The sequence below is a fragment of the Phoca vitulina genome, unplaced genomic scaffold (assembly GCF_004348235.1).
Source record: "Phoca vitulina isolate PV1807 unplaced genomic scaffold, GSC_HSeal_1.0 scaffold55, whole genome shotgun sequence".
Taxonomy (NCBI): domain Eukaryota; kingdom Metazoa; phylum Chordata; class Mammalia; order Carnivora; family Phocidae; genus Phoca; species Phoca vitulina.
This window is the reverse complement of record NW_022589758.1, coordinates 1,933,447-1,959,308: the sequence shown is the minus strand read 5'-3', so window position 1 is coordinate 1,959,308 and position 25,862 is coordinate 1,933,447. Positions and strand designations below refer to the sequence as shown.

General features: G+C 40.4%; 1 protein-coding gene across 4 annotated transcripts in view; it reads left to right on the top strand.

Moving 5' to 3' along the window:
* Positions 1-25,862, top strand: part of PIR (pirin) — a 101,837-nt gene that overhangs the window by 46,444 nt on the left and 29,531 nt on the right. For all 4 annotated transcript variants that reach the window (XM_032389532.1, XM_032389531.1, XM_032389528.1 and 1 more), the window contains one exon: positions 18,472-18,556. In XM_032389532.1, the coding sequence (XP_032245423.1) occupies positions 18,472-18,556 (85 nt within the window). The remainder of the gene's footprint in view (positions 1-18,471; positions 18,557-25,862) is intronic.

Genomic DNA, 25,862 nt, shown 5'->3' with positions numbered 1-25,862 from the left:
TAAGTCTTTGAAATCCAATGTGCATTTTACACTTACAGCACATCTCGATTCACACCGAGCACATTTCATGTGCTTATTAATAGCCTCATGGTTAGTGGCAACTGTATTAGACAGTGAAGTTCTGAGTGCTTTACTTGTATCAGTTTTTTTCTCCTGATTTTTTTTGGTTAATATTTTATTTTATTTTATTTCTTATTTTATTTTATTTATTTTTATTATTTTTTAATTTTTTCCCACCAATTTTACTTGGATTCTTTGGAAAACAGAGCCTGGGGCAGGTCTTCCCTACGATCCCAGGGCAGCGAGTGTGAGGGAGAAAGGAAATGAGACAAATACTTGGTGGTACAGGATGCCTGTTCAGAAAACCCTACCTCAGGACTTTCTAATGGGGAAAGAGAGAAGAATTTTTCTGTCATTCCACATCTTCCATCCCTCTTTGGCCAAAGCTCGCCCCATTGGGGCTAATGCCCTTCTGGACTGTGTCACCTGGCCACTTGAGGCAGCCCCTGAGGAGGGCGCGTACCACATCCAGTGGCTTGGATCATCGTTCCAGGCTGGGTGTGCCTCCAGAGCCTCAGTCGGTCTGTCGGTCCACCTCAGGCCCAGGAGCTCTGGAGCTGCTGTGGTTCCCACCACGGTGGGGGCAGTCAGTGAGGAGGGGGCCAAGGGCTCAGGAGCTGGTGAGGCTGAGAGACTCTGAGGAGGCACCATGTTGTGTGATTTATCTTGGGTTCTCACAGCAACATAACGAGAGAAGGAACTGAGGCACAGCGAGGTTAGCTATGCGTCTAGTGAGTAACAGAGCTGGCATTCTGACTGGATGTCTGGCTCCATAGTTTGTGCTCTAAACCACAAGCTCATAGGTCCTTACCAGTTTGGCACAACCCAGCATAAATCAGATTTTCTGCCGAGAACAGGTTTTTATCTGTGGAAACTTTAAAGACAGGGAGGCCTATGAGGAGAGATGGATTGTTGAAGGGTTCAGAGGAGATTCTTGACCCATCGGTAATTTTGCTAAGGAGCTGACCACTTCCTACTTGCCCAGATGGGGGTAGGAGTGGGTCTCCAGCCCTTTAGTTGATTTGGTCAACTCTTTAATTTCTCAGAGCTGTTGCTGAATAGTAGGGAACCTCCTCTTTTGTTTGTGGATAGAGCGGAGGCCATATTCAATACATCTGGAGCCTGTTTATATACTTACTTTATTTAGATGGGTTGGTGTAGTAAGTTTGGGGATTTGGAAGTTGATCAAGGAAGAGACAGGTTCATGAGAGGCGGTAACACAAAAGCTTTATTTGGGTGGTGCATGGACAAGGTTGCGTAAGAAGGGAGGTGCCTTACAGTTGGGAACCTTCCAGAGACAGAGGCACAAGGCCACACCCAAAAGGGGAATAGCACAAGAGACTACCTGGGAGAGTAGGGGAAATCAGAGAGGGGGCCTACCTGTCTAGATGATGTCGCTCAGCAACAAGGTAGAGGGCCTCTGGGACAAAGAGCTCCAAAGGGCAGCTGCATTTGGGGGACTTTTCTAGCTGCAGGGTGTTGTTTATTGCTAGGAGACCGTGGGTGCGATTTCGTAGGGTATGTGTGGTAGGTGGGCTCTAAATGGCTAAAAATATGTTTATTTGGAATATATTTAAAGCAATTGGATGCAGGAGAATTTAAGTTGGCTTCAGCAGACTTTGGGCTAAACAACATAGGGGCCATCTCTGGCCTATTTACATAATGGTTGGACAAGAAACTTGCCATTCATTCACCTCCTTCATTGCTATAATTGTGTATTAGGCTATGAATGAAGTTCTTAGGGCAGCAAGAGTTGAGAGTTCGTGACACTATGAGTTGCTTTTCAGAGCCAACCAAGACCTACTCTTCCTTTTTCTTCTGTTGGAATCAGAATGTCAGGCAACAGTAGACAGGAGAGCTCAGCTCTGCAGCTCTTCCACCACTTGGTATAGGAGAAGGCTGCAGCCCCACCTAGGTGACAGTCTTTTCCAAGGTCACACAGCTCATTGTGGAAGGAATCTAGGCCCAGACTCAGGTCTCCTGAATTTTGCCCCGTTTTATTTGCACAGCACCTCTCCCTTGCCGTACCATTCAGCCCTGGTGCATAAACTTGCTGAGTGTGTCTTTTTCCAGTTTGGGAATGCCTTAGCTCTTTTTCATGGAAGGCAGCTTCAGAATGAAACTTTCTCTCTTTCTACACCAAAAGGGTACCTTCAGGCATGTAACTGTACAAGTAGATACCCCTGACTGGGTCAGAATGTCCTGTAAACGATCATGTAGGAGAAGCCCTGTGCCATAATAAATTCCCCCTTAATCATATCTGCACAGAGGTATCTGTCCCGGTGCTCTGTGAGATCTTATTTTTGCCAAATAGCTTCCCATCTTGATGCACTTTCTTGCAAGAACCCTTAAAAACATCTTAGTAAATACCAAATGTAACTAATAAAGATTAAAAATATTATAAAGCCCCGTGAGGAATATTCTAGCATCAGTTAATAGATTTGCTGGCTCAACCTTGGAACACGTTACCCGTGGATAGGAGGCAAGGGATAGGAAGGCTCCCTGTTGGCATATTTGGTGGTCGTTGTGGTTTTACTGTACTGTTGTCTTTGTAAGATTATGGGTGGGTCATTCATATAAGGGATGGGTATTTGTTCTTCCTCTGGTTTTAATTTTCCAAAAAATTAAAACATCTCTAGCCCAACTTCAGGCAATAATGCTGACTCAAATAGTGAAGAAGTCCAAGTTCAGTTTCACAGTTAACATGCCTCTGCTTAAATATCAGGATCGTGAGTCCTATCAGCATCTTTATTCCCTTCCTCTTTAGCTCTTCTCTCCTCACTACCCCTCTCCTAAACAGAAGGTGTTACTGTTACTGTTGACAACAGGGCTGCTCAAGATAAGATGCTGTAGACCCTGGACTGAAGGCTAATGTGGCTATGTCCAAAATTCTCGGTCAGCTGGACAGCTTGATGCTCAAGATTTCCTGAAATCCTTTATGGTTGATAGAAGTTAAAAATGTCTGGCTCTTTCTCTCACCCCATACAGAGTTGTTGGCGTTTTGCCCAAGTGTTCCTTTTCATTTCTTTATGTAGCACTTCATGTATATGTCAAAATATGATTACGAAGTTTTAATCCTCCCACGATACCTTTGGCACTGAGGATGGAAACTAATCTCTCCCACTCCTTTTCAGAATTCTTTAAAATAATCAAGAACTCAGAAATCTGAGTGCTTTGGATTGGAGACAGAAAACTTACCATTTCATTGAAGGGCATCAGCTTATTCTGAGCAATGAGATCAGAAGTTTGCTTTAAATAATGTGGTAAATGTACTTTTCACTTCTTCAAAGCCTTAAGATCCCCAGGAGAAAGAGTAAGGTATGGTTCTCCACTTGGGGGCCGAGGGGTCTGGCAGTGAGTTTCTTGAGTGTGTGTGAAGGTGTTAATGGTAGAGAAAAAGGGTCTGTGCTGGTGGGTTTTTTCCCCTCTGTGCAAAGCCCAGCAGACCATGAGAGTAGGATGAGGAGATTGGGAAACCCGATGGGAAGTGTACTAGATCATGCCAAGAACTCCTTATGGAATAGATCTCCCTCTGTTAGTTGGGGCTCCTGAGCTAGTTAGTGAAGTTTTCTTCATTAAGTCTCTTCCTTGTGATTGACAGAAAGAGAACCTACCTGAAATAGACCCAAGAAGATAATCATCAGGAAAAGATAAGGCAACTGGGACAATTGATTAACCGTTCATAAAAAGATACCAGTTTAGCTCATGATCTCCTACCTCATAGCAAAATAAATTCAACATAAAGAATTAAATGTTAAAAATTGAGAACTAGCAAAATGTAAGAAGACACATGATCTTTGGATGGGGAAAGACTTTCTAAGTTTAAAAGCATCAGAAGGAAAAGACTGATAGCTCGACCCATGTTAGAACTGCTGTAAATGAAATTAAAGCCAAAAACAAACTGGGAGATTTTTACAGCAAATATTATTAAAGTCTAATAGCCTTAATTAATTAATTAATTTTTAAAAAGATTTTATTCATTTATTTGACAGAGACACAGCGAGAGAGGGAACATAAACAGGGGGAGTGGGAGAGGGAGAAGCAGACTCCCTGCCTGAGCAGGGAGCCCGATATGGGGCTTGATCCCGGGACTCTGGGATCATGACCTGAGCCAAAGGCAGACGCTTAACCAACTGAGCCACCCAGTTGCCCATAGTAGCCTTAATTTATTTAAAAAAAAAAAACACCTTTCATAGAAATTGATAAAGAGAAGCACCTAACTCCCTTGACGCCCCCTTACCCCCTCATTCTCGGCTCCCACTCAGTCATAGTCACAGAAGATTTGTCTGCACGTGTTGTGTCGGCTTCCCAACATCCTCAGTGCTCTCATCCTGGCGTCCAGCCCCATCAGTGCCTAGAGTCACCACTGACTTCCATGTAGCCAAACCCAGAGGTCGTCTTTTCTTTTCACGTTGACTCTTCCTTTATACATGGGTTGACTGCTTCCTCCTTCTCCACACCCCCTCTCCGTTCCTTGGTCTCTGAGATGATGGGTCCTTTTGTCTCCCGGTGCACCTTGCTCCTTCAGTTTCCTTTCTCGGGTAGGTCCCCTTTTCTCTATCAGACCCCTACATGCTCAAGTTCCCTGGATCTCAGTCCTGAGTCCTCTCTCATCGAACATCCTCTCCCTAAGTGATCTTGTCCATCCCATGGACGTAGATGCCATTTATAGTCTTACAACTCCCACACTGATATTCACAGTGCAAGCCTTACCTCTGAGCTCTGTGTACTCATTTATTCAACCACCTTCTTGGCATCTCCTTTTTCATGTTCCCAGGCCTGTCACATTTAAAATAGTAGAAGTTGAATTCTTGTTCCTCCTACTCCCACATGTCTTGACAACAAACCAGTGAAAACTCCTTTCCCTTCCAGTCTTTTCCATCTTAATAAATGAATGGCACTCACTGCTCAAAGAAAAAACGTGGCCATCCTTATTCCTTCTCCTCCCCAACCCACATCCAGTCCGTTAGCAAGACCTCTCTATCCCTAAAATATATTTTAAATTTATCTACCTTACTCCCATCCCCTGTCCAGTGCTGGACAGACCCACTGCAGCAGCCTCTTCAGGGGGCTCCTCTCTTCTGTTCTTACTCCCTTCCAGTTCTCCAAATTGTGGCTCAAGATATCTGTCTAAGATAAAAATTGGATCAGTGTGTTCCTGTTGTACTTTTTTTTTTCTGTTGTACTTTTAAAGAAATCCCAGATATCTCACAATGGCCTGCACTTGACCGGGTCTTTTCTGACTCTCTGAACTCATCCCATACCATTCTCTGCAGCCGTCTCTGTGTCTGCATATCACTCTCCTCTTACTGCCTTAAGGCCTTCGCACAGGCTGTACTCCTTTCTCTGACCAGAAACCTTTTACCCTCAATTCTGTTCATTCAAGGCCTTCCATTGCTCCCCTGATTTTCTCTCTCTACACCGTATTTATTTCTATTATAGCATGTGTAATTTTATATTTAATTTTGTTACATTGTCTTCCTCACTAGAAAGGAAACGCCGCAAAGGCTGAGCAGATCTGTTATTCAACAATATACATATCCAATGACTAACACACTACATGTTCTCAATCAGTATTCTTTAAATGAGGGAACTAATTAATAAATGAGTGAAAACTTAACTAGGTAATGAGCAGATATTTTATAAGATGGGATATACAAATGGCCTAATTAATACATAAGCAGCTAGAATAGTGCCTGGTACATACTAAGCCCTTACATATTTAGCTATTGTTACTCTTTTTTAAAGATTTTATTTATTTGACAGAGAGAGAGAGCAAGTGTGCATAAGCAGGGGGAGCGGCAGAGGGAGAGAGAGAAGCAGACTCCCTGCTGAGCAGGGAGCCTGATGCGGGACTCGATCCCAGGACCCTGGGATCATGACCTGAGCCAAAGGTAGACGCTTCACTGGCTGAGCCACCCAGGCACCCCGCTATTGTTATTCTTATATTAATAATACTTAATAGTAATATCACCCAAAGGTATAGCAACATCAAAAGAGCAAGGAGATAACAATTTCTGCTTCTTAAGTTAGCTAAAATTAAAAATATATATGACAGTCAACATTTTGATAAAATGGGCACTTTTTAGAGGTAGTTACCAAGTGATTTGACAAAGAAACAATTTGGATGAAAAGCAATTCAGTTACTATAAGAATTGGTCAAAATGATTTTTTGTTCAAAAACAAGGGCTGCTAGACCCTGGTTGTTCAGATATTGGTGTTTGTACTATGGAGGTGGTGCCTTTAAACTTTTTTGTAGATTAAGCTTTTTTCCTTATTTTTTCTTTTTGTCTATTTTTTCAGAGATTTTTCGGATACTTTTTTCTTTTCCTTTCCTTTTTTTCCCCCCAGAAATTAATCCTTCTTAATTAATCTATATTTGTGACAAGGGTGTATTGGAGAAAAACATCTAAATATGCAACAATAGGTGATTTGTTGGAATGTGTTAACTTCCTAACAATTGGGGGTTAAATGGGGGGAAAAAACAACATTTAGACCATGTAACTAGTTGAAAAACTGCCCTGTGGTGTAGAAAAATTACCAAGACTAGAAAAACCAATGACTAACAGTAGACTTGTTCAGCAAAATTGCTGTTCAGTCATGTGATTGTGTTGACCAGTTTGCTTTTGGCCACATCACATTTAGCCATAAACCTATAGATATATCAAGAGCCCTTATAGTGTCTAGACTTTTAGGCTCAAAATTTCACTGTGAAGGAAAAAAATAGAAATGTGGTCAAAGGTTTACGTGTAGAAGGAGGAGTTAAGATGGCAGAGGACTAGGAGGACCCTAAGCTTGTCTTGTCCCTCGAACACAGCTAGTTATCAAATCATTCTGAACACCCAAGAAATCAATTGGAGGTCTGAGAGAACAAAAACTGCAAGTCTACAAGTAGAAAAGTGACCACCTTTTGGAAGGTAGGAGGTGCAGAGAGTTGACGGGGAGTTAAATCTATGGATATGGCAGTGGGGAGGGAGCCTGCTTACTTACAGAGGCTACTGCAAAGTATTACAAACAGCAGAGCACAAAATCTGAACTTTTAGAAGTCTGCTACTGTGGGGAACGTGCCTGGCTTAAAGGTGCTCAGGTGGTGAAGGAGGGCAGAATCCCAGGAGTCACAGCATGGTCTGAGGATCCCCTGGATCACAAGAACAGGTGGTGCTATCCCACTGCAGTGTTCCCAGGAAGCCGGCTGATAGCAGTGGGTCTTGGTGCCTGCTTTCTGCTCTATTTTGCCATAAACTGTGAACCGCTGTGAGGTCGTGTGACCACTTTCCTGGGACCAGCCAGGAAATGGCAAAAGCTTAGTGAGACCCTCCCTCAGAGGAACAGCGCCCATTCATGTCGCAGGAATCCCCAAATTTGGACTTTTGAAACTCCGTCACTCACCTGAGATAAAAAAGCTCAGACATATGCAGGTGAACACAGGTTTCAGATGGAAACCAGGGACACAAGTAGGGTGATTGATTGCTCTTCTGTGTGGGCTCACTGAAGAGTGGGGGGCCCGAACTTTCAACTCTGGGGTAAGAGAGTGGAGTGCCACCATATCCTGCTATATTCATCCCTCCCATCGACACTGAAAGCCTTCAGGAAGCAAAACAGCGCCACCGAGTGCAGGCTGGAGCCGCTTACACCAAACTCTGCCCCCCCTGCACCCTGGAGGCACATTTCCACTAAAATAAGTCAGTCTGAGAATCAGCCCAGCAGGCTCCACCCCCAGAAAACCAGCAGAAACAACTCGCTTGAACCAAGTCTCCCGATCATAGAGTACTACAAAGCTTCAGCTCTAGGGAAAATAGGATCTAGCTTCCTTTTTACTTTTATTCTTGACTTTTTTATTGTTTTTTCATTTATTTTCTTTTTTTCAGTTTCCTTTTAAAATTTTTTATTAATTAAAAAAATTCTTATATATGTACACACACACACACTTTATATATTTATATTTTTATTTCTTTGTTTATTTTCAGGTTTTTTTGGGGGGTGGAATCTGGATTCTTTTAACAAGCAGACCAAAACACACCCAAGATCTAGTTTTTTTTTTTCTTTGTCTTTTATTTTGTGTTTTTGTTTTTCTTCTTCTTTTCTCTTCTGGACAAAATGATGAGACAGAGAAATTCATCCCAAAATAAAGAATAGGAAGTAGAAAGGCCAGAGATTTAATCAATACAGATAAAAGTAAGATTTCTGAACGTGAATTTACAGCAATGATTATAAGGGTACTGGCTGGGCCTGAAAAAACCATAGAAGGCACTAGAGAATCCCTTACTGCAGAGGTAAAAGAACTAAAATCTAGTCAGGCCAAAATTAAATTAAAAATGCTGTAACTGAGATGCAATCCCAAATGGAGACCATACAAATGAGGATGGACAAAGCAGAGGAGCGAATCAGTCAGTGATATAGAAGATAAAATTGTGGAAAATAATGAAGCTGAAAAGAAGAGGGAATGAAAGGGTGTAATGGACCATGAAGGTAGATTTAGGGAACTCAGCAACTTATTAAAATGTAATAACATTCGTATCATAGGAGTCCCAGAAGATGAAGAGAGAGAAAAAGGGCCAGAAGGTTTATTTGAACAAATTATACCTGAAAACGTCTCTAATCTGGGGAAGGACACAGACATCAAAATTCAATGAGCACAGAGAATTCCCATTAAATTCTACAAAAGCCGACCATTGCCAAGGCATATCATAGTCAAATTCACAAAATACACAGACAAGGAAAGAATCCTAATTCACAAAATACACAGACAAGGAAAGAATCTTGAAAGCAGCAAGGGAAAAAAAGTTAACCTACTTTTCCCTTAACTTATGAGGGAAGTCAGATCAGGTTAGGAGCAGATCTGTCGACAGAAATGTGGCAGGCCAGAAGAGAGTGGCATGAAATACTCAATGTGCTGAATGGGAAAAATAGGCAGCCAAGAATTCTTTATCCAGCAAGGCTGTCATTCAAAATAGAAAAAGAAATCATTTCCCAGACAAACAAAACTAAAGGAGTTTGTGACCAGCCCTGCAAGAGATTTTTAAGGGGTCTCTTTGAGGGGAGAAAAAAGACCAAAAGCAACAAAGACTAGAAAGGAGCAGAGAACATCACCAGAAACACCACCTCCATGGTAACATGATGGCACTAAATTCATATCTTTCAATAATCACTCTGGATGTAAATGCTCCAGTCAAAAGACATAGGGTATCAAAATGGACCAAAAAACAAGATCCATCTATTTGCTGCCCACAAGAGACTCATTTTAGACTTTATTAAAGATACCCACGGATTGAGAGTGAGGGGGTGGAGAACCATCTACCATGCTAATGGACATCAGAAGAAAGCCGGAGTAGCCATACTTATATCAGACAAACTAGATTTTATTTTTATTTAATTTTTAAGAAGATTTTATTATTTTTTTAGAGCAGGGGGAAGGGCAGAGGGAGAGGAAGAGAATCTCAAACAGATTCCCCACTGAGCACAGAGCCTGATGCAGGGCTTGATTTCACCACCCTGAGATCATGACCTGAGCTGAAATCAAGAGTTGGACACAACTGACTAAGTTACCCAGGTGCCCCTGGACAAACTAGATTTTAAAACAAAGACTGTAACAAGAGATGAAGAAGGGCATTGTATCATAATTAAAGGGTCTATCCATCAAGAAGATCTAACAATTGTAAATATTTATATCTCAACCCCAAATATATAAATTGATTACTAATAACCATAAAGAAACTCATTGATAATAATACAATAATAGTAGGGGACTTTAACACCGAACTCACAGCAGAAAATCTAAGCAGAAAATCAATAAGGAAACAATGGCTTTGAATGATACACTGGACCAGATGGACTTAACAGATATATTCAGAACCTTTCATCCTAAAGCAGCAGTATACACATTCTTTTCAAATGCACATGGAACGTTCTCTAGAATAGATAACGTACTGGATCACAAGTCAGCCCTCAACAAGTACAAAAAGATCGAGATCATACCATGCCTATTTTCAGACCACAACACTATGAAACTTGAAGTCAACCACAACAAAAAATTTGGAAAGACCTCAAATACATGGAATTAGAGAATATCTTACTAAAGAATATCCTACAACCCCTAATGAATGGGTTAACCAGGAAATTAAAGAACTAAAGAAATACATGAAAGCAGATGAAAATGAAAACACAACAGTCCAAAACCTTTGGAATGCTGCAAAGGCAGTCCTAAGAGGGAAGTATATTGTGATACAGGCCTACCTCAAGAAGCAGGAAAAGTTTCAAAGACACAACCTAACCTTATGCCTAGGGAGCTAGAAAAGGAACAGAAAGTAAAGCCAAGAGCCAGGAGAAGAGGGGAAAATAAAGATTAGAACAGAAATGAACAATATAGAATCAAAAACACCAGAATTGATTAACAAAACTAAGAGCTAGTTCTTTGAAAGAATGAATAAAATTGATAAAGCCCAAGCCAGCCTTATCAAAAAGAAAAGAGAAAGGACCCAAATAAATCACGAATGAGAGAGATCACAACCAACACCACAGAAATACAAAGAATTATAAGAGAATACTATGAGAAATTATATGCCAGCAAACTGGGCAACCTGGAAGAAATAGGCAAATTCCTAGAAACCTGTGAACTACCAAAACTGAAACAGGAAGAGGTAGAAAATTTGAACAGACCTATAATCAGCAAAGAAATTGAATCAGTAATCAAAAATCTCCCAATAAACAAAAGTCCTGGGCCCGATGTCTTCCCAGGGGAATTCTACCAGACATTTAAAGAAGAGTTAATACCTATTCTTCTCAAACTGTTCCAAAAAATAGAAATGGAAAACTTCCAAACTCATTTTATGAAGCCAGCATTACCTTGACTCCAAAACCAGACAAAGACCCCACTAAAAAGGAGAATTACAGACCAATATCCCTGATGAACATGGATGCAGAAATTCTCAATAAAATCTAGCAAATCGAATTCAACAGTACATTAAAAGAAGTATTCACCATGATCAAGTGGGCTTTATTCCTGGCCTGCAGGGGTGGTTCAATATTCGCAAATCAATCAACGTGATACACCACATTAACAAAAGAAAGGATAAGAACAATATGATCCGGTCAATAGATGCAGAAAAAATATTTGACAAAATACAGCACCCTTTCTTGATAAAAAACCCTCAACAAAGTAGGGATAGAGGGAACTTACCTCAACATCATAAAGGCCGTATATGGAGGACTCACAACTAATTCATCCTCACTGGGGAAAAACTAAGAGCCTTTCCCCTAGGGTCAGAAACAAGACAACATGTCCACTCCCACCATTACTTTTAAACATAGTACTGGAAGTCAAAGCCTCAGCAATCAGACAACAAAAAGAAATAAAAGGCATCCAAACTGGCAAGGAAGTAGTCAAACTTTAACTATTTGCAGACGACATGATACTCTATGTAGAAAACCTGAAAGACTCCACCAAAAAACTGTTAGAACTAATACATAAATTCAGCAAAGTTGCAGGATATAAACTCAATGTGCAGAAATCTGTTGCATCATTATACACCGATAACAAAGCAGCAGGAAAAGATAGCAAGGAATCAGTCCCATTTGCAATTGCACCAAAACCAATAAGATACCTAGGAATAAACCTAATTAAAGAGGTAAAAGATCTGTACTCTGAAAACTATAGATCACTTATGAAAGAAATTGAAGAGGACACAAAGAAATGGGAAAGCATTCCATGCTCATGGATTGAAAGAACAAACATTGTTAAAATGTCTATAGTACCTAAAGCAATCTACACATTTCATGCAATTCCTGTCAAAATACCACCAGCATTTTTCACAGAGCTAGAACAATATCTTTCAAGAATTGGTATGGTTCCACAAAAGACCCCAAATAGCCAAAACGATTCTGAAAAAGAAAAAACTGGAGGCATCACGATTCTGGATTTCAAGCTCTATTACAAAGCTGTAGTCATCAAGACAGTATGGTACTGGCACAAAAACAGACATATAGATCAATGGGACAGAATAGAGAACCCAGAAATGAACCCACAACTCTGTGGTCAACTAATCTTCGACAAAGCAGGAAAGAATATCCAATGGAAGAAGGACAGTCTCTTCAACAAATAGTGTTGGGAAAACCAGACAGACACATGCAGAAGAATGAAACTTGACCACTTTCTTATACCATACACAAAAATAGATTGAAAATGAATGAAAGACCTAAATGTGAGACAGGAAACCATCAAAATCCTAAAGGAGAACACAGGCAGCAACCTCTTTGATCTCAGCCGTAACAACTTTTTATTAGACCCGTCGAACTATTGGGACTTCATCAAGATAAAAAGCTTCTGTACAGCAATGGAAACAATCAGCAAAGCTAAAAGGCAGCCTACAGAATAGAAGATATTTGGAAACATATCTGATAAATGGTTAGTATCCAAAATCTACAAAGAACTTCTCAAACTCAACACCCAATAAACAATCCAGTTAAGAAATGGGCACAAGACATGAATAGACAGTTTTCCAAAGAAGACATCCACTTGGCTAACAGACACATAAAAAGATGCTCAACATCACTCATCATCAGGGAAATACAAATCAAAACCACAATGAAATACCACCTCACACCAGTCAGAATGGCTAAATTTAACAACACAAGAAACAACAGGTGTTGGCAAGGATGTGGAGAAAGGAGAACTGTCTTGCACTGTTGATGGAAATGCAAACTGGTGCAGCTACTCTGGAGAACAATATGGAGGTTCCTCAAAAAGTTAAAAATAGAACTACTCTATGATCTAGCAATTGCACTACTAGGTATTTACCCAAAAGATATAAAAATATAGATTCAAAGGGGGAACATGCACCCCATTGTTTGCAGCAACATTATCAACAATAGCCAAACTATGGAGAAAGCCCAATTGTCCATCGACTGATGAATGGATAGGAAAGATGTGTGTGTGTGTGTGTGTGTGTGTGTGTGTGTGAGTGAGAGTGTTTGTACGCTGGAATATTACTCAGCCATCAAAAAGAATGAAATCTTGCCGTTTGCAACAACGTGGATGGAGCTAGAGTGTATTATGCTAAGCGAAATAAATCAGTCAGAGAAAGACAAATACCATATGATCTCACCCATATGTGGAATTTACGAAAGAAAACATGAATATATGGGAAGGGGGAAAAGAAAAAAAGAGAGGGATACAAACCATAAGAGATAATTAACAATGGAGAACAAACTGAGGGTGATGGATGGAGGTGTGTGGGTGATGGGTATTAAGGAGGGCACTTGTGATGAGCACTGGGTGTTGTATGTAAATGATGAATCACTGAATTCTACTCCAGAAACCAATATTGCACTGTATGTTCAATAACTAAAATTTAAATTTAAAAAAGATTTATGTGCAAAGATGTTTATCAGAAGTTAGCAACGATGCCAAAAAAAGACCCAAACAAGCCATAAAACATAATATCCAACAGTAGGGTGATGATCCAACATGAGGGTGAGGGTCCCAGAATAGGTGGATATTCTGTTTCTTTGTCTTCTAGGGTTTTGAGGGTTTGCACTTGTTAGTACAATTACTTAGAGGAATTTGCTTAAGCAACATATAGTAAGATTGAGCATTTGAGTGCATTTTCTGAAAAATAAATCATAAAGGGGTTTTGAAATCCTTCCCACAAAGAAATGGGAATGCTTTTATTACAGCTCTGACATGTGACAAATTGCAGCCACTTGCTTTTAGGGAAAGCCAGCATGGTGGCAAAATCAGCAGCATTCAGCAATCAGTGGATGGCAGTTACGTGTGAAAGGAGCAGAGACGAAATGAAAGAGACCTCCTGCGCCATGCTCACACACAGCAACCAGTGTATGCGCGCTCTCCTTTCTCGTGGGAAGACGTTTTAAGCCGCATGGCTTCCATGTGGAAATGATTTCATCTCCTTAATTAAGATCACATTTACGAATAAAAGCAGAGTCAGGAAGCCAGCTTGACAAGGGTATCCTACCAAAAGCCAGGGTAAGCAGGAAGTCTTTGAAGGATCTGAGATGAAGGTAGCTGGGGTTTGGAAGGAAGTGGTTTTGTAGACCTTGTTTGGTCTTGTTTGCACTGCGGTCATTATCGGAGTGGTGTGTTAGGTTCTATAAAGGTTTAATCCTGACATTTATGGAGAAAGAGAGACAAGGCTTATCTGGATTTGGTAGCACCCCTGTTGTTGTAGGTTAGCCAGAATTTACCCTTAACCTCTTCTGAAGAGTTTTACGTTACCCACTGGAAGCTTTGCCTACATATTTGAATTCTAAGATTTTAAGCGATTAGATTTTTCAAACACAGACTAAAACCTTTAAAGATAAGTTTCCTAAATACTTTTAACAGAAATGTGAATGGGAAGAAAGACAAAAGAGGAATAGCCTTGGATTTTAGTACCTGTTCAGGCAGGTATTGATCAGGACAAAAACAGGGAAAAGGAAAAAGAATTTCACTGATGCACTTTAAGTACGTTATTTCTGTTGATGCTGAAATGGATTCGTAGAATAATATTTTATTTTAGGTTGTCATGGACTGATTTGTTTTAATTCTGTGGAACTAGATATACATTGATAGCTAAGTTTTAACCAAGAAAGAATAATTTGTTTCATTAAATTCTCAATCTGTTTCGAGGACCATATTAATAGTTTAGTACTACACACAAAAATAAAACAGAACACAGGAAAGAATGTTCTAATGGTGATCTTTCTTTATGGTTGCAAATCAACAGTGTGTGTAATAGAAAAATTAAATCTAAGTTTGCTCAAAGTGCATTCAAGGTTGGCATTATCTTTCAGTTAAATGAACATAATTTACATTTGCTATTTCAACAGAGTTACCATGGAAGATCAAATTATAAAAAAAGCTATCTGCTTTTCAAAAGCTATGTGTAGGGGCACCTGGGTGGGTCAGTTGTTAAGCGTCTGCCTTCAGCTCAGGTCATGATCCCAGCGTCCTGGGATCGAGCCCCGCATCAGGCTCCCTGCTCGGCAGAAGCCTGCTTCTCCCTCTCCCACTCCCCCTGCTTGTGTTCCCTCTCTCGCTCTGTCTCTCTCTGTCAAATAAATAAATAAAATCTTTAAAAAAAAAACTATGTGTATATAACATGTATATATATACACCTACACATACTCATGGGAACAGCTTCCAAATTGATTTTATCTCATTATGGATTAATTGAAACAGAATAATATACATGTAGGTTTGGGGTAGTTGATTATTCAAGACGTGAGTTATATTAAAACTTTCAATGCCCCCATTTTCAGTAAAAAAAAGGGTATTAGAATTGGGATTCTCTTTTAGGCTATAGATGTAAAAAACACTTCCAGAATGAGTTAAAAATTTCCCTTTAGCCCTTTTCACACTGCAAGTTGATGGGATATATTTGTGGCTTTATAATGTATCTCATTGGTTTCTGTTTAGATTTTTGTAAATGAGTATAGAAATACAGAATTCTGTGTGTGTTTATGTGTGCACATGTGGGTGTGTGTAGTGGCAGTCTTAGTGAGATAGGCTACTCTTTTATGGACCGTATGGATGAGGTTGAGAAGCTTGAGGCAGGAAGAAAAGAAAAAGAGCTAGCCGGGAGGGCAAGACTGATTGATGCCTACGGTGGAGGGCAAGGGTAGAGCAAGTTAACCTGTGGCTCCCCACTTACTCCCTCCTCACTCCCTCCTGTTCCAGTTGCCCTCCCTTGCCCCAGACACATTCTCCCTTCTCGACAGCTCTAGTCTCGGAAATCAGAAGGGAACTTTCAAAATTAGAACTTGGGGGTAAACATTAATTTTCTGATTCAGAATTTTAGAACCGTACATGGGTTTGAACATCAGTGAGTCCTATCACGAGATTTTCAGATGAGTGAACTAAGCCCAGTAGAAGATTCGTGCTTTGTTAGTCAGCGGGAAAAGCTTTTCAAGCCTCCAGGTTTCTAGCTCAAGAGTATTTTTATGCTACATTCTGGGAGAATTCGAGTAAAAATTAAACCAAGGGCCTCTTTGTGATGAATCCCTTCGCTGTAGGCAGAGATACTGCATCTGCTACTGAGGCAGAAGTTAGGAAAGACAGTTAAATGAAATGGATTCTTTTTGTGGAGGAGAACCAAATATTGCCCAGGCAGAGGAATCAATGATATTACGTGAAGTTGACCCTGGATCTTTTTATTTTATTTATTTTTAAAGTAATCTTTACCGTCAACATGGGGCTCGAACTCACGACCCCGAGATCAAGAGTCGCATGCTCCACCGACTGAGCCAGCCAGGCGCCTCTACCCTTGATCTTTTTAGAAGTAATTTTAGAAGACTTCTTCAGAAAAAAACAGATCCTTTCCAGATGGTGCCATATACACCTAAGGATCGTAGAGAATTAGATCCTGTGTCCCATGGGTGCTGCCCTGGCTTTATGTAGGTTTCAACATCTTCAGATTGATTGTGAATGTTTGGCCTCAGGTTGCACTCAACGCCATAAGTGTTTCTGGTTTCACTTATGCATGCATAGGGGAATTTTCTTTTGCAATCTTTGAAGCTGTATTGATGCAGCTTGGCTTCTAAACCACCTACCAGACCTTTTAAAACCCAAAGCTTCACAAATGAGATATTCACAGGAAAGGGAACAATCTTCTGATAACATTATTTACAATTCTCTATTCCAAAATTTAATGTACAGACATACACTTTGATCATATCAAATCACCTGTCCTGACGAGAGCCCTTTTGCTGCACGTAGGTAAAGATACTGATGAGTAATGCCCTATGTATACTGTAAATAAATGTATTACTATGCATGGGATTTTTCCATTATGAAAATCAATCAGTTGATAAATATTTATTGAATACCTACCATGTGACAGGCACTGTGGGTTGGCCCTGGGTGAAAAGGCAGCAATGTACATGTCCTCATAGTGTTTATAGAAGTACTCTCTGCAAAATGATGCCTTTGTCAAGGATAGTAAATAATTCTAGGCTCTGGATTCTCTTTTGGTCTATTTACACGTGCATGTTTTTAATGAATGTAAGCTTTTTATTAAAATAGAATATAGACACAGAAAAGTCCATAAGTCAAGTATATATGCTCAGAAGAATTTTCACCCAGTGAACACACCTATGAAACCAAAGCCAGGTCAAGAGACAGATACTGTTTGGCCTCAGACATCTCCTTTTTAACCCCTTTCAGCTACTGAGCTTCCCAAGGTAACCACTTTTCTGACTTCTGACATCATAGGTTAGTTTTGCCTTATTTTGAACTTCATAGAAATGGAATCATATGGTATATGGTCTTCTGTGCCTGCCTTCATTTGCTCAGTATTATGATTGTGAGATTCATCTGAGTTGTTGTATATAGTTGGGTTCATTCATTCTTCTTGCTGTATAGTAGATTTCGTTGAATAAGGAAATTACAACTCACTTATCCCTTCTATGGTTAAAGATAGCTGCAATAGTTCCAGTTTTGGCTGTTACTGATAGTATCACTATCAAGATTCATGTACTTGACTTTAGGTAAACATTTCTGTTGGGGATCCACCTATGTATGGAATGCTGGGTCATAGGTTATGCATCTATTCATCTCTACTGCATACTGCCAAGCAGTTTTTTGCAGTGTTTATACCAAGTTCTAGTCCCACCAGCAGTGTATGAAAGTTCCAGTTACTCTACATCCTTGCCAAATTTGATGTTGTGTGCTTTTTCATTTTTGTGTGTATTTTCAGTTTTTAAAAAGTCAAACAGAACCACTGGGGCTTTGTGATAAACAATGAGACATCATATAATTCATAGCAACAGTGATAATCCCTTGGATTTTGGTCTGTGCCAATGATTCAAAATGGTATCATAGTGGATTACAAACTCTGCTTAACCGTTGATGGAATCAAAGCCACTGTTTACAGTGGAAAACCCTGCAGAAGTTTGCCTTTCTCACATCTGGAATTGTGGCTTTTTCAAGCCAGTGGTGGTGAATGACCTTTTTTTTTGCAAAAGGGTCAAGTTAGAACAAATAAAAATATTTACTGGCCACTTTAAAATTTTTTTTAAATGGACATGGCTTTATTGAGACCTGGGGAAGAAGCATGCATTTTGGGCATGAGATAACCTACTATATCAAGTACAAGATTGGAAATGAGAAAGCTGGAGCAACTCTAGGCCAATAAACTATTAACCTCAGACCATATTTGAGAAATGATTCTAGGGAGAGAGCTGTCATCCTGAAAGTAGTCTGTCAACCATATTGTAAAGCTAGGAGGACTAACTTTTAGACCAAGATCCTTAAGAGGAGGCTGTATGGTAGCCCATCCCCTTGCTTTAACAGCACTTGCCAAGGAGAAATTGTTAATATAATCATCAGGGCCCCAGGCCCATCAGAGAAGGGCACAGCTGAAGTGAGGAAGAACTTTATTTTTGGAAAGATGCTGATGGTTTCCTTTTCCTTTTCAGTCTAAGATTTATACTCGCACACCAACCTTATATTTGGACTTCAAATTGGACCATGGAGCAAAGCATTGCCAGCCTATTCCTAAAGGTATGATGGCTTCTGGGGTTTTGTCATCAGAAAAAAAACAAGGGACCGCTTTCCCTGAAATGTGTTCATTTCTGAACCTCAGCACAAGATTCTGTGAACTTTGTTTATGTGTAATTACATTTAACAAATACTGCTGGGGCTTTTTGAACAAAGAAGATCAGGTAGAATTCATAGAACGTTAGGGCCAGACTGTCTGCCCTCCCCCCCCCATTTTACAGGTGTAAACACTAAGACCCAACAGATTAGTTACTTGTTCAAGTCCTCATAAGGACTTTCTGGACAAGGCAGAACTTTTACCCATGTGTCCCGATTTCCTAGCCACTGGTGACTGTAAGTGTTCCTAGAGGCAAATTCCAACTTTGTCACTTATGAACAGGTGCACCTCTGATTGAGATATAGGTATCTCTTGATAAATGTATTGTTATGGATGACTTACCCTAAAGTTGACTTTTTAAATTCAAAGACTAATTAGAAAACTCCCAAGTGTTTAAGGCCGATTTTATTTATTTATTTATTTATTTATTTATTTATTTATTTATTTATTTAAAGATTTTATTTAGAGAGAGAGCACAGGTGGGGGTAGGGCAAGAGGGAGAGAGAAAATCCCAAGCAGACTCCCCACCAAGTGTGGAGCCCTACATGGGGCTTGATCTCACGACCCTTGGACCACGACCCAAGTTGAAACCAAGAGTTGGATGCTCAACTGACTGAGCCACCCAGGCGCCCTGAGGCCAATTTTATTTTTAAAAGTGTTTGCCCCTGAGGTCATTAGGCATTCACCTTGGATCCATTATTTTCTTCTTTGGTTTTGTGGTTCTGGCTATTTTTAGGTACAGAAAAGCTTTTTAATTAATTCACTTAGACATATTACTACCCTTAAACACAATTTTTTATAACACTAAGTATGAAAGCACATATGCTTTCTTCTAATAGATTTTTTTATTTTTATTTTTTTAGATTTTATTTATTTATTTGACAGAGAGAGAGATAGCAAGAGCAGGAACACAAGCAGGGGGAGTGGGAGAGGGAGAAGCAGGCTTCCCGCGGAGCAGGGAGCCCGATGCAGGGCTCAATCCCAGGATCCTGGGATCACGACCTGAGCCGAAGGCAGATGCGTAACAACTGAGCCACCCAGGTGCCCCAATAGATTTTCTTTTTTTTTCTTTTTTTAAAAAATTTTTTATTTTATTATGTTATGTTAATCACCATACATTACATCATTAGTTTTTGATGTAGTGTTCCATGATTCATTGTTTGCGTGTAACACCCAGTGCTCCATGCAGAACGTGCCCTCTTTAATACCCATCACCAGGCTAACCCATCCCCCACCCCCCTCCCCTCTAGAGCCCTCAGTTTGTTTCTCAAGAGTCCATAGTCCCTCATGGTTCGTCTTCCCCTCCGATATCCACCCCCCTTCATTTTTCCCTTCCTACTATCTTCTTTTTTTTAACATATAATGTATTATTTGTTTCAGAGGTACAGGTCTGTGATTCAACAGTCTTAAACAATTCACAGCGCTCACCATAGCACATACCCTGCCCAATGTCTATCACCCAGACACCCCATCCCTCCCACCCCCCAGCACTCCAGCTACCAATAGATTTTATTTTTAAGTAACCTCTACACCCAACATGGGGCTCGAACTCACAACCCCGAGGTCAAGAGTTGCACGTTCTTCTGACTGAGCCAGCCAGCCGCCTGAAAGCACATAGGCTTTAACCTTTAGTGCAGTGCTTTTTCCTTTTACTTTCGAGTTTGCTTCCCTCCAGTTCCTTCCAGTACCTTCCCTATATATCCCAGCTCTAGGATATATCGTAGATATATACTCAAATTAGATCTTGCTGTGTAATGGCTGTATACTGTGCTATGGGTTGAGTGCGATGCATTTAGCTCTTGCCTCTCTGCAGGCACTCCTTTCATACCTAGTGCTTGGTCACTGCACACTGGTCTGCGATAAACATCCTTATACACATGTCCTTCTGTACAGACACTTATTCTGATGCAGTGGGTTTCCAGGGATGGTCACAAGGTAGATGCATGTTTAATTTTAAAACATATTGTCAGACTGCAATTCACAACACAATCACACTTTCCATCAGGAGTATCTGAGAGTACCACTTGCTCAGTGACCCCATTGACGCTAAGTGGATGGTTCATGTTGAGTTTTGTTCTACCCTTAGTCACTACTCTGTATGGTCTCATGAGAGAATGTGTGTATGTCCCTTGAAAAGGCTAGACTTCGGTTTTATTTTGTCCTTAAAAATTCTAAACCTGAGATTTGTTTTCAAAAACATTTTTGGAGGGATGCAAAAGCCAGGAGCTTAGAAATGCACGTTTATCACTGAGTCAGTATAAACCCACTTGGAACAAGTCTGTTATAAACCCAGCTATAAAGTCAAAGAACCTATCTTTTCCAAGACATCACTCCAGGTATAGCGTGTCCTCTCTTTTTCTCAGTGTCTCTGTCTCTGTGTGTCTGTCTCTCTCTCCCTCTCTCTGTCTCTCTCTCTCTCTCTCTCACACACACACAGCACACACACACACACACTCATCCATGTTTGCATTACATTCAGTGACAAATCCAAAGTTTGAGGCATCTCTGTCCGGTACCAGACAAACAATTTAATTCAGGTATTATAAAGCACTTATTATTTACAGACTTGACAGTTCTGGGTGCCTATAATCAGCCATATTGGCTGGTGAAATTATGCTGCATAAATTTTATTATCGAGTCATTCAAGTCAAGATCACCCTTTGTCCTTTTCTTTTTTTTTAAACCACCTTTCCGGGCCAAATTCCATTATAAAACCCAAGGACTGTTTAAATTCATTTTATTTGGGTGCTTTGCTGTATCCAATATTTCTTAAAATGTGTTTGTCATTGGCTGGGTTCTGGACATGTTTTGTTTATAATATTTTGATTGTTTTGTTACTCATGGTAAGGGGATTTGACATGGATGTCTGGGTTATGTTTGGCTTTTGGCATAAGCTTTGCGATCTCACTGATCTAAGGTTGACATCACTGTATCATTACCAGAGCAGTGGGATAGAACTAGAGGCATGCAGTCCTACCATCGCATCCCCGATACCAGGGAAATATGGATTTCCCAAGGGACATCCAGTTAAGGGTGATTGGAAACATTTCTTGTGAATCAGACTAGGTTTTATCTGAATTCTTTCCTGTAAATAGTATGAGAATTGGTTTTTATCATCTCTCTCTTGCCTTTGGTTATGGCGTATTTCTGTGGAATTGGGCTAATCCTGCAGAAAACAGATGTTTCATACAGTGATGATTTGGAAGGGAGCTGATAGCAGGAACGGAGCCTGGACAGTGCATCACTTACAAAGAATCCAATTTGTCAAGTCTCTGACAGTACCAGATTCCTTCAGCATTGGCCACACGTTTTTCATGTTAGTTTCTGGCTAGAATAAGTAGTTGTTTTTGTTTTGGGGTTTTTTGTTTGTTTGTTTGTTTTGCCATGACTTTTACCATCTCTTATAAAGCAGTCTGATTTTTCTTGCTGCAAACTGACTTACAGATAACACTGTTATCATTCACTGAGAAGGACCTGAATCTGTATTTCTAGGAATATATCAGTTTTTCCCAAGAGACTTGGCCCTTTTGGTCCTCATGTCCCCTTTGTCTTCTGATGGCATTGAAGTTTGGCTCTGAACAGCGTCTCTGTTGCTCCCCATCTTCCTGCACAGTGATTCTGCCACTAAGTATTTATTTATTTTTATTTTTTAAAGATTTTATTTATTTATTTGACAGAGAGAGCACAGGTAGGCAGAGAGGCAGGCAGAGGGAGAGGGAGAAGTAGGCTTCCTGCAGAGCAGGGAGCCCGATGCGGGACCCGATCTCAGGACCCTGGGATCATGACCTGAGCCAAAGGCAGATGCTTAACCGACTGAGCCACCCAGGCGCCGCACTGCCACTAGGTATTTAAAGGCGTGATCTGCAATGTTAAAAATGGACGATGGTTATGGTATGGAAAAAACTTCATCTTGTAAGGATTTTTTGCTTCCCCCAACCTTTTAGTTTTCTTTACAGTATATATACATCAATCCCCCAAATTTCTACTATCCAAGGAGAGTAGCCTGGATAGTCCAGGTGGCCCCAGTATAATCAAAGGGTCTGTGTTAATGAAGGAGGGGGCGAGAGTCAGAGGGAAAGATGTGACGGTAGAAGCATTGGTCTAGGTGATGCCGTTGCTGCGTTTGAAAATGGAAGGAGACCTCAAGCCAACAAGTAGGGGTGATCTCTAGAAGTTAGAAAAGGCAAGGAAATGCATTTCTCTCTAGAGCCTCCAGAAGGAAGGCTGTCCTGCTGATAGCCTTGACTTTAGACCCTTGAGACCCATTTTTGGACTTCAAACTCCCAGCATTATTAGATAACAGGGTTGTATTGTTTGTGCTCCTGTGTTACAGTATGTTTGCTTTTGCGGGAGGAAAAAATAGAAAGGAGCCCTGTCAATTACATTGCAATAAAACTGGGGGAAAAATAGAAACCGGTGCTTCAAAACGCTTTTCTAAAAAGTACTTTGAGGGGCGCCTGGGCGGCATAGTCAGTTAAATGTCTGACTCTTGGTTTTGGCTCTGGGTGTGATCGCAGGGCTCTGCGCTCAGGGAGTCTGCTTGGGATTCTCTCTCCCCTCTCCCTCTGCCCGTCCCTCCCCACCACCCGCTCTTGCTCTAAAATAAAATAATAAATCTTTTTTTTTTAAAAGTAGATTTTAGGGGTGCCTGGGTGGCTCAGTGGTTGAGTGTCTGCCTTCGGCTCAGGTCATGATCCCAGCGTCCTGGGATCGAGTCCCACATCGGGCTCCCTGCTCCGCGGGAAGCCTGCTTCTCCCTCTCCCACTCCCCCTGCTTGTGTTCCCTCTCTCGCTGTGTCTCTCTCTGTCAAATAAATAAAATCTTTAAAAAAATAAAATAAAATAAAAAGTAGATTTTAATGCTGTGCATACAGTAGCTATTCAGTAAATCCCATTATGATATGTTTAAATAAGTATTACTTATCTGTGTTGCTGTATAACAAATTACTCCCAAATGTAGTGGCTTAAGATAACATTTGTTACCTCACACTTTAGCTGTGGTCTCTGGCTCAGGGACTCTTATAAGGCTGCCATGGAGGTATCGGGGTTGCAGCAATCCCAGGGCTCGACTGGGAAAGATGGGCTTCCAAGCCCACACCCACGTGGTTGGTGACAGCACTCAGTTTCTCAGGCTTGTTGGGGGCACTCTGCTGTTACTTCCTTGCCACGTGGGCCTCTCCATAGGACAGCTCACAATGTGGCCTCTGGCTTTATCAGAGCCTACAAGGGAAAGAGGAAGAAAGAGTGAGCAAATGGAAACCAGAGTCTCTCTGTCACCCGATATCAAAAGTGACATCCCATTACTTTTGCCAGTTCTGCTGGTTAGAACCAGGCCACCGGGTGCAGCCCACGCTCAGAGAAGAGATTACTCAGGGCGTGACTATGAGGCAGTGGGTGTCTTAAGAGTCAACTTGCCACTGTTGAATCTCAGATCTGTACCTCTGAAACAAATAATGCAATATATGTTAAGAAAAAAAAAAGAAGAAGAAGATAGCAGGAGGGGAAGAATGAAGGGGGGAAATTGGAGGGGGAGACGAACCATGAGAGACGATGGACTTTGAAAAACAAACTGAGGGTTCTAGAGGGGAGGGGGGTGGGAGGATGGGTTAGCCTGGTGATGGGTATTAAAGAGGGCGCGTTCTGCATGGAGCACTGGGTGTTATGCACAAACGATGAATCATGGAACACTACATCAAAAACTAATGATATAATGTATGGTGATTAACATAACAATAAAAAATAAACAATAAACCAAAAAAAAAAAAAGAGTTAACTTGCCAAGCTTAAGATCTTGAGTCCAAGTGCCATACGTTTTTCCAGATGGTCCATGACTCGAAAATGAAGTAGTGATTTTTATCTCTTGTGATTTCTTTTTTTTGAAAATTGAAGGGGGGTGCCATGGTGAATTCTCAGAGTTCCTGCCTAAATGTCTCTTCACAGTCATTATCTACTTTTTAAGGGAGGATGCCCCAAATGTGGATGATTCGTGGGGAATTTTAAATTTTCAGGTGTTTTCATAGAGCGAAGAAGGGCTGATTTTGTTCACTACACAGAATGCATGATTTAATTCATGGCTGTTTTTTTCCAAGCTCTCTACTTACCAGTAGTACATTAAAATACTCAATCACCATGCCCCTCATCCTTAGGATATACTCATAACAGTTATGGATGTTAGTAAGTCTTCAGAGCAGTGATGAACACGAACCAGAGCCTGAGCATAAAATTATCCAGTGAGAAGCTTCATATCATTTACCTTTGGGTGAGCGGTCTGTCTTTTTCATACTGATTTGTAGGGGCTCTTTATATATTTTTAAATTTATTTATTTTTATTTAAATGCAATTAACATATATTGGTCTCAGAGGATCTTTATATATTCTGAATGCTTGTCATTGTCAGTTATTCATGATGCAAATATCGTCTCCCTTTTGCCTTATTTTTCACTCTTCTATATACTATTATATTTTTCTATGTGTTAATAAATAAAAATTCCTAAATGTATTGGTCAGTTCCTTAAAGGTTAGTGAGTGCTTTCTGTAGCTTCTTTAATAAACTCTCCCAGCTTAAGATCATGAAAATGTTCTGTTTATAGATACTTTGTTGTTTTTCCTTTTCTATCAATATATCTACAGCTGGAATTGATTTTCATATGTAGTGAGATGCAGTTGTATTTTTTAAAAAAATGTGGTTTTGGAAAAGAGAAAAAAAACGGCCAAAATCCATGATAGGGAATATCATGAACATTTTTGGGAGCTCACACTTCACTGAATCATCCTGTAGTAATAATAATAGTGATAGCTAACATTTATTAAGTGCCTATTGTTTGTCAGAAACTGCTCTAAGAAATCCCCCTGTATTAACTGCTATAGTCCTCCTAAGTCTGTGAGGTAAGGACTGTGATTATTCCATTTTTCAGATGAGGAAACTGAGGTACAAAGAAGTTACTTACTTGACTTGAACTTACTCAAGGTCACCTAGCTAGGGCATGTTATGGATGAGATTCTGACTTACACAGTTGGACTTTTGCTGTGACTCAACTACCAAGGTCCAGACAAATGAGTGGACGTTTACTCACCATTACCCACCCTATCAGTAGTACCTTGGGCATATTGGTAAATAAATCCAAGACTTTGCAGATAGGTTAAAAAAATAACAATTTTTGAAAATTTTTAAATGAGTCTCCCCAGTTTGAAAACTGTATTGTGTTTTTTCTA